The 9,793-nt window shown below is 47.7% G+C and overlaps 1 protein-coding gene across 2 annotated transcripts; it reads right to left on the reverse strand.

Moving 5' to 3' along the window:
* Positions 1 to 2,281: 2,281 nt before the first annotated feature.
* Positions 2,282 to 5,288, reverse strand: LOC101106941 (fibroblast growth factor-binding protein 1). 2 transcript variants are annotated; one of them, XM_004010004.5, is made up of 2 exons: positions 5,215 to 5,288; positions 2,282 to 3,355 (listed from the first exon to the last, which is right to left on the reverse strand). In XM_004010004.5, exon 2 carries the CDS (start codon positions 3,333 to 3,335, stop codon positions 2,631 to 2,633), a length of 705 nt encoding a protein of 234 aa, XP_004010053.1. In that variant the 5' UTR covers positions 3,336 to 3,355; positions 5,215 to 5,288; the 3' UTR covers positions 2,282 to 2,630. The 2 variants fall into 2 exon arrangements, with proteins under 2 accessions (XP_004010053.1, XP_060273670.1); XM_060417687.1 differs by having other exon boundaries at positions 4,611 to 5,288.
* Between the last annotated feature and the right edge of the window lie 4,505 nt (positions 5,289 to 9,793).

Consider the following 9,793-nt stretch of genomic DNA (forward strand, 5'->3'; position numbering starts at 1 on the left):
TTTGTCTCCTCCCCATTGCCTTCTTTTCTCCTTTCCTTCCTTCCTTCCTTTTCCTTTCTTATTCCTTTTTCCAGCAGTATTAGTTTCACCCAAATGACCTTCATTGTTGAGATGCTGTTATTGGAACTCAGTTGTTGTTTGATCACTAAGTCGTGTCTGACTCTTTTGCGACCCCATGAACTCTAGCCCACCAGGCTCCTCTGTCCTTGCAATTTCCCAGGCAAGAATACTGGAGTGGGTTGCCATTTTCTTTGCCAGGGGATTTTCCTAACCCAGGGATCGAACCCACGTCCCCCTGCATTGGCAGGAGGATTCTATACTACTGAGCCACAAGGAAAACCCTACTGGAGCTCAGACAGTTCAGTAATTGGCTCAGAGACCTTGGTTGGGAGGTGTCAGAGGCACACCTCCAGCTCAGGTGCCATATTGGAAACAGCCTCCTCCCAGCTCTGCCAGCTTTGAGTTGGGTCTAGTTGGTTCTCCAATGTTTATGCCACCCAGACCAGATCAGAGCTGTTATTTAATGACTCCCTGGAAGTGTCTAATTGTCTTTTCCTATCTTAGGACTACGTAGAATTGAGTGAGAGAGGGGAGCCACACTCTGTTTATACCTTCAGGGGAAAAGCTCTTCCCATGATGTGGCGAGGAGGAGTGCCTGGATATTGGTTAAGTTCTCTTGGGAGTGGGGGTCAGGATCACTGGGCAGGTCCTGGGCTCTGCTCTGCAATGACATTGCAGTTTTTGATGTTTCTAAACACACCAAGTGGGGCCCAGTCATTGAAATATAAGCACCACTAAGACAGAAATGTTTTTTCTTTCTCGTTTGCAGGTATTTTTGTCCTCTAGATCCCTAGTAGGAGCTCACAGCTCATTCATTAATTACAGAGTATTTTCACTGAATGTTTAAACATTCTTACCCGGCAGAGTCACCTGGCTTGATTCCTCACTGCATTTAGATCTAATCTCAAAAATCACCTCCGCCAAGAGGCCTCCCTTGACCGTAACACCTAAGGCTGGTTACTGTCCCCTGATTTCACCCCTTTCTCCTCCTTGACTCTTCCTCTCTGTCACTTGCACGTTTGTGTGTTTTGGCTGCTTTCCCCACTGGGAGCTCCATGGAGGCAGAGTGTTCATCGCTGGTGCACCACTGTCTCTCTAGTCACTAGGACAGAGGCTGCAAGAGTCTGTGCTCAATGAATGATGTTCTGGGTGAACTAGTGAATGGATGAGTGAATGAACACATGCGTATTCCATGGAAAGAACTCAGCATAGAGTCTGGGCCGTAGAGAGTGAGAGAAAACTGTTTGTGTTGATGCTGTTAAAGATGATACCCAAACGCACTCTGAGGCTGTCACACTCTGGGTGGACTGTTGACAACCCTCTGTGTAGGTCCTGGTAGGCTGGTGAGTGTGGGAGGCCCTCTTCCACCCAATTTGCCATTCCTCCCTGCCACCAACTCTAAAAAGACCCCAGAGAACAGTATTTCTACCAACTTCCGCTCCTTACTTTTTGTTCATGGTGGAATTGTGACATGACTTTGGGGCTACATCCTTCTCTCTCCCCAACTCTTGAATTCAAACCCTTTCAGATCTTTCAGACTAGCATGTAAATGGCTAACAACATCATCCCTGCATTTCACCACTATCTACCCACATGGCCTCTCCCTTCTTTTGGGATCTTTCTCATCTCTTTGTTTTCATATATCTGTCAACTGCCAATCGTGCCTCCATTCTGCCCATTTCCTACCTAAAGATACTCTCCAAGTTCTAACTTCAATATCACCTCTCCTGTTAAGCTCAGCCTGAGATCTCCCAGAAGTTTCTGCCTCTTCTCTCTGGGGTTCCACCCTGAGTTTCCCTCTTGCACTGGAATCTTCTTCTCAGGGCACTGTACTTATCCAGGCCCATCTCTCCAAGCTCGGGAGTCCTGTGTATGGCGAGTGGTGATGGGAGCCCTAACTTGAAGCCAGGGAGGATTTTGCTCCAGCTCATGGATGTGGTTTGTTGATGTCCTGGCTTTGAATCCTGTCTGCCCTCCTCCCATCTGTGAGCCCCTGACAGGTATCTTCATCACATGATGCTTCAGGTGAAATCAGTTCAGTAAGCATCAAATACCACAGATCAAAGCCTGAAACTGGGAAGATAGGGATTCAGGAATGGATCACCTTATGGGATGATCTGGGATGGCTGGTGAACAGGATGCTTTTTCCACTGATATATGAGGACCTGTTTGCAAGTGCATTGGAATTAGGCAGAGAGAAATCAAACAGTGATTGAACATATTTCTGAAAAAGGCACAGGGCTTTATTATCTTAACTGGGCAGAAAGTGCACTGCCCTGAAATCACCACTCTGACTCTTCAGTTCAAAGACTGGTCCTTACTGCTCATAGAAACAAAGCTTTGTGGGCCGTGGAAAAATACAGGACAATAGCCTCTTAAAATCACATCTAAGGAAATGAATACAAAACAAATTCCAAAAACAGAGACAAAAATTGCAAAATCTGTTTAAATAGTCCATTGCATAGCCATAGCACAAATGTTCATCTGACGGGGAGTTAGGAGATCTTTAAAGCATATGAAAAGGCTTTGACGTGACACCTCCTAAAGGACTCTGTTCTCTTTCGACCTCGTTAGCATGAACTGCCCTGTACCATGGAGAGGAAGAATCTGCACAAAGAGCCCCAGACCTCCCCGCAGTACTCCTGGGCTGCCTTCCTTTGGTTTTCCAAGTCTTCATCCTCACACTGAGGACCTTTGGTGGTCATGGTCTGGGTCTTTTCTGGGTTGGAGGAGGTAGTCACTTCAACCGTGTCCATGGGAGAGGGCTCCATTAACTCCTGGCTGGGTTTCTTGATCCTAATCAGAGTAGAGTTCACCAGCTTGAGATTCGATTCTGGAAACTTCTTTCTGCACACCCTGGTCTTCAGGACACTCTTGGCATCACCACAGATGACCTTCTGAGAACGCAGATTCCGGCCAATTTGTTTCCAATAGACGCTGCTTTTGTGCAACTCTAGGCATGAGGTTGGATTGCCAGTGAAGAAACAGGAAAACGTGTTGTCCTGTTGGGTACACTCGACCTTCAGCACAATGCCCTCCTCCTGCTTGGTCACCGCCCATCTGCAGTCAGCGTGGTCCTGGGTGACGAACTTGCCTTTGATCGGGTGCTTGGTTGGCTGGCTCCTCGGCTCCTTCCCGGGCTTGCCCAGAGCATGTGATTCCTCTGTGCTGGCTTTGCTGCCGTGTCTCTTCCTTCCTTCCTTTTTGGCCTCCGCCAAGAGCATCAGAACAGCCAGAAGGAGGAGGGAGAGCAGGGTGAGGCCGTGGGTCCTCATGCCTTCAGCTTGGTGGGAACCTGTTTGACAAAAGGCAGGTGAGTCAGTGCTGGGCTGGAGGACCCTCCCCTCCACTTGGCACAGGTCTGCCTGCTTCAGGGTGAGATCCAAGAACCTTCTATTTCCTGGAATCAGTAGACAAGCAGCTGCTCTATTCGCATTTCTGCTTGAGCCTTGAATGCCAGAAACTTCCTGCCCTTCCCTCACTCTTCCGCACCCTCTGAACCCCGTCAGTCCTCACGCCCTCATCCCTTCACTCAGTTACTCCAGCTCCATTCAACATTCAATGCACTTTCATGGGGCACCGACTACTAGCCATGCCCTAGACTAGATGTTGAATTGATCAAGGTGAGTAAGAAAGTCTCACATCCTAAAAACTTGGAGGCAACTCTTTGGGGGAATCTAAATAGCATTGACCTGGAGTTTGTCCCAACCATATCCCCCAATCTGATCTTGGGCAAGTCACTCTCCCCCTCTGGGTCTCAGCTCCTTTGTCTGAAAATCAAGATGTTGGGTGAGATGATTGTCGACTCTCTTTCAGCTGCAGTGGGCCGAGTTTCTATCTCACCGTTCCACAGGGACTCAGGTGATCACACGAGAAAGGACATGGGAAGCGACACACAAGGTGATGTCTGACCCAAGGTTGAACATGCATGAGGCCTGGACACTCTGAGATGAGTGGTTGGCGAGCAGGGGCATTTGGGCTTCAGTAAGAGCCCAGGGAATGGCATGAAGAATGGGCGATCACACAGTTTGACTGGGCAAAGTCAACCAGGAGAACAGAGGTGAGTTTCCACCAATGCATTTAGAATACTTTGACACTGTCCTTACCATAGAGAAAGTCCCCAGTCAATGCTTTTAAAAATAAATCATTAAAGACATAGGATGACTTTAACTGTTACACTAAACTGAATAGATTTTTATCAAGTGGGTGACAAAAACCACCCCTCAAAGAGGAGAATTAGCCTTTCTATTTGACACCAACTCTGTGCTAAGCATATGACCTGTGTTTCTCTTCCACCTTGTTAATTCACACAAGAGCCCTGCCTGGCAGGTCATAATACATCACCATCAGGTAACAGGCGTGACAGTTAAGTTTCAGAGCAGCAAATAAATTGCTCAATATCCCATAATGGGCAAGTGACACAGTTGAGACAGGCAGCCGGAACCTCTCCTGGTCCTTTATACCACCACGCCCGTCCCTGAATCCCTCTTGCTTTCACCTTACTCTGCCTTTCAGAAATTTAAAAAAAAAAGCGATTAGGAACAACTCACTTCATCTGGCTTAGTTCTTGATGATAAGATCATTCATATTGCAGGTGCTCCATTTGAAAAGAATACAGACTTTTGTTTAAGAAGAGGCTGGTTAGGAGAATGGTCTTGATTCCATTATCTGCCCTGGGCATATGGCCTCTCGTTAGGACTGATAAAGGAACAGAGGGAAAGTGTCAGTCGCTCAGTCATGTCTGACTCTTTGCAACCCCATGGTTTGAAGCCCACCAGGCTCCCCTGTTCATGGAATTCTCCAGGCATGAATACTGGAGTGGGTTGCTCTTCCCTTCTCCAGAGGATCTTCCCGACCTGGAGATCAGACCCCGGTTTCTCTTACATTGCAGGCAGATTCTTTGCCATCTGAGCCTCCAGGGAAGCCCTCCCTGATACAGGGAGCCCACAGTCACAATATGTGGGTTCCCAAAATGAAGTTGGGCTGGGAGCTAGGTATGTCCGATAAAGACCTGCTCATTCTTCATGGCAGTGGGACTCAGCCCCTACTTGTCCCTGAGGAGATCCAGGTTCCAGGAACCTGAGGTCCTCAAGGGAGCTGGGGTAGGGACAGGGGGTGGCAAGGAATGACACTCTTCAGAGAGCCAGCTCTTACCTTGTTCTGAGCTTGCAGGTCCAGTGCAACCCCAGATGGGAGAGGAAGCTTGCACGATTCCCGTGGTCTCATCCACCGTGAGAGGCTGGGAAGGCCCTTTATATAAGAGCCCACACAGACAGGGTTTTTACACCTCACAGACCTGTGTCACTTTATTCACACTCCTCCCAGCCACGCCCCTTCAGAGAGAGCCAGTTCCTGCAGGGAAAGTGGTTGGCGTAATCCTGTCTGTGTGTAAGTGTGGGAGGCAGGGAGTGTTACATGCGTGACATTAGATCTGGTTCTTCCAAGCCATTTTCTTACCCCCAGTGGCCAACTGAGCACAGCCTTGCAAAGACCCTCTGTGATGGGACGAGGACCCCAGCAGCAGAATCTTGGTGGGGTCGGGGGGAAGTTATGAACACTAACTCATTCTACCCAAAGCTCTCCTCAAATCTCATCGGAGCCCCTCCATGATATACTAACCTACATTGTTGTTGCTCAGTCACTAAGTCACGTCCGACTCTGCGACCCCACGGACTGCAGCCTGCCAGACTCCCTTGTTCTTCACTATGCCCCAGAGTTTGCTCAAATTCATGTCCATTGAGTTGGTGATGCCATCTAAACATCTCACCCTCTGTCGCCCCCTTCTTTTGCCTTCAATCTTTCTCAGCATCAGACTATTTTCCAATGAGTCAGCTCTTTGCCTCAGGTGGCCAAGGTACTGGAGCAACAGCTTTAGCATCAGTCCTTCCAATATAATTCATCCCGTTTTCCAGATGGAATTTTGGAGCTTGAAGATATGTGAGGCTGGGCCAAGATCACAGGGCTAGGAGGATGAGGAGCCCCGGGTTTAAAGCCTGGACTCCCGGGGTCCCCTCTGTCCTCTTTTTACCTGACACACTCAGTAAACACTTGGTGAATGAAGGATTGAACTGGGGAAACCACCCCGGCATTTGAATCGCCATTTTCATCTGAGGCCCTTGAAGTTACTAGGTGGGCAGAGGAACCCTTGGGCCCTGAGACGCCAGTAAGGAGGAAATTACTGACCTGGGTCTTGTTAAAAGTTTACACCTTGTGGTCACAGCTGGGGTCCTTACTCTGCTGAGCCTCCTCTAGGCAGTGCCTGGATCTAGTGGAGCCCCAGACCCAGCATCTGTCTAGCTGTGATTTGAACCTCTCTGACCCTCCCTCTGCTCAGCGACTGACAACTGACAATAGCAGCACCTCATTTAGGGTCTCATGCTGAATTATTTGGGCTTCCCAGGTGGTGCTAGTGGTGAAGAACCTTCCTGTCAGTGCAGGAGATGTAAGAGATGTGGGTTCAATCCCTGGGTCAGGAAGTATTCTTGTCTGGAAAACCACATGGACAGAGGAGCCCGGTGGACTAAATTTTTCAGGAAGCTGACCCATTAGCATCCAGTGAAGCAGGACAGATTTGGTTCATAAGGTGGCCTTTAGTTGTATTCTTTCAAAAACAGGTACATTTTGTTTCCTTGCTGAGAATGTAAAAAGAACTCACATCTGCAATGACACGGACTTCACTACATTTTATTGTTTTACTTTCCATGATGTTTGAGCATAAGAAGTTGATCCTCTTCTTCTTGACTCGGCTGTAAGGAAAGCAATAGCGTGAGAACTATAGGAGTAATAATGAGTAATAGATGGCAGCTGACCCTTGCCTTCGGGACAGGAACAATGAGGAGTCCTGGGAGTGATGGCAAACTGGGTAGTTCCTGACGTCCAAGTGTCAACACTCAGCTCCAGGTCACAGAAAACACGTCGGCCTGAGGTCAATATTCTCAGACCTAATGAATTTTTCCACATATACTTTTTGCTGCTGCTGCTGCCGCTGCTAAGTCACGTCAGTCATGTCCGACTCTGTGCGACCCCATAGACGGCAGCCTGCCAGGCTCCCCCGTCCCTGGGATTCTCCAGGCAAGAATACTGGAGTGGGGTGCCATTTCCTTCTCCAATGCATGAAAGTGAAAAGTGAAAGTGAAGTCGCTCAGTCGTGTCCAACTCTTAGCAACCCCATGGACTGCAGCCTACCAGGCTCCCCCGTCCATGGGACTTTCCAGGCCAGAGTGCTGGAGTGGGGGGCCACTGCCTTCTCTGAATATACTTTTTACTGGAGTATAATTGCTTTACAATGTTGTGTTGGTTTCTGCTGTACAGCAGCGGGAATCCTATGTGTATATATATATATATAAATACAAACACATATGCATCCCCTCCTTTAGCCTCCTTCCCACCCACTCCCATCCCACCCACCTGGGTCCCCACAGAGCACCGAGCTGAGCTCCCTGGGCTATACAGCAGGTTCCCACTAGCCGTCTATTTCCCACATGCTAATGTATATGTATTTCCCTGCTACTCTCTCAATTTGTCCCACCGTCGTCCTCCCTTCCTGTGTCTGCATTTCTATTTCCTGCCCTGCAAACACATTCATTGGTGCCATTCCTCTAGAGTCCACCTATGTGCATTAATACCCATCTATTTTTCTCTGTCTGACTTACTTCACTCTGTACGACAGTCTCTAGGTCCATCCACGTCTCTGCAGGTGACTCAGCTTCCTTCCTTTTCACGGCTGAGTAACATTCCGTTGCATGCGTGTACCAAGTCTTCTTTATCCACTCCTCTGCCTGTGGACCTTTAGGTTGCTTCCATGTCCTGGCCACTGTAAACCACGCTGCAGGGAACACTGGGGCACATGTGTCTTCTTGCACTATGGTTTTCTCAGGGTATCTGCCCAGTGTTGGGATTGCTGGGTCAGATGGTGATGCTGTGTAGAAATAGACATCTCATGAACTTTTAAAAGATTCCTCCACATGCAAATGGGTGTATATGAAATTGGGTTGGCATCTAACTGAAATTTTCTAGAACATTATCCTAGTCCACAGTAAAAATACAGAAAGTTGTAACTGTGGTTGGATTCCATCCATGTTCCACCTATTCAAGAATTGCAAAGGTCACAGAGTTATGGATGTTCCTCATGAATTCCACTGAAGGAGGCTATTTCCCCAAACTCCAAGCCTCATGTAAAATTGGCTCATCCTGAGATCCATCTCCATTGCTATGATCATCACCTCATTGAATCATGACTTGCTCAAATAGGTACTTACATAGTGATATTTTGGAGGATTATTGGACCCAAGCAAGACAAAGCTTCATTGTTCCACAAGGAGATGTAGACCAAGGTGGTCTCCTGCAAAACAAGAATATCATCTTATCCCCAGGTGGCAGCCAGATTCTTTCTGGAGAAAGACTATAGGTCAGAACACAAAGCAAATTTAGAAGACAACATGTGGACTCCAGGATCTTTTCTGAGAAATGTCTCTAAGATTTGGCAGAGAATATGTAATTTACCCCCAACAACTTCCCACGGATCTTCACCCTTTCTGTTGAAGGTGCAATCCCAACTTCTGCCATGACCCTTCTTTTTTAAAAAGGGGTCATGGTATTAGATAAAGCTTTGTAGCCTTTTCCCTATTAGCTCAGCCTATTATTTAAAATTCATCTCTAGACACACACACTTTAATCTGGCCACACTAAACCACTCATCCACCATTTCCTGAATATTTGTGAGCTTGTCCCCTTCCTGCTTTTGCTCCTGCTCTTCCCTTTACTTGAGATGCCCTTCCAGTCCAGCTTTGCCAGACACACATAGGTCCTTAAGGTCCAGCTCCAATATTATCTCCTCTCTGTTGGTGTCATTGGTCCTCTGAACTTTTCCCATGCCCTCCTTTTCATGGACGTTCATGGAGAGAAATAGACCATCCCTCCCAAAGAATGTTTACAACGTGCCAGCATTGTGCTAAGGCTGTGTCCACACATTAAGTCATAGTTCAATACACTGAGAAAATAATACCCTTGAACTACAGTGCAAGATCCAAACACCAAACCCATCAATCCTAAAGGAAATCAGTCCTAAATATTCATTGGAAGGACTGATGCTGAAGCTGAAGCTCCAATACTTTGGTCACCTGATGCAAAGAGCCAACTCATTGGAAAAGACCCTGATGCTGGGAAAGATTGAAGGCAGGAGGAGAAGGGGACGACAGAGGATGGGATGGTGGATGGAATCATTGACTCAATGGAGATGAGTTTGAGCAAACTCTAGTAGATAGTGAAGGACAGGGAAACCTCGTGAGCTGCAGTCCATCAGGTTGCAAGGAGTCAGACACGAATGAGCGACTGAACAACAACAACAACACAGTCATTTCTGTCCAGGAAGCCACCTGAGATCCCACGTGACCTTTAATAGGTGTGACTCCTCTGTGGATGCTGCTGCTGCTGCTGCTAAATTGCTTCAGTCATGTCTGACTCTATGCGACCCCACAGACAACAGCCCACCAGGCTCCCCTGTCCCTGGGATTCTCCAGGCAAGAGGACTGGAGTTGGGTGCCATTGCCTTCTCCGCTATTTGTGGATAGAGCTTCTTTTGGTTGCGGTGTTTCCTCCGATGTTCCTTGTTTGTGATGACCTTGACAGTTTTCAGGATTGCTCAGGTGTTTGGAGAACGTGTCTCATTGGGGATTTGGGTTTTTTCTCATGATTAGATTGGGATTATGTCACTCTTCTCTTCCACCAAGACTGA

The sequence above is a fragment of the Ovis aries genome, chromosome 6 (assembly GCF_016772045.2).
Source record: "Ovis aries strain OAR_USU_Benz2616 breed Rambouillet chromosome 6, ARS-UI_Ramb_v3.0, whole genome shotgun sequence".
NCBI lineage: Eukaryota > Metazoa > Chordata > Mammalia > Artiodactyla > Bovidae > Ovis > Ovis aries.

What these genes read in the sequence shown, in the direction of transcription:
- LOC101106941 (XM_004010004.5), bottom strand. Translation starts at nt 3,335, where the DNA reads ATGAGGACCCACGGCCTCACCCTGCTCTCCCTCCTCCTTCTGGCTGTT.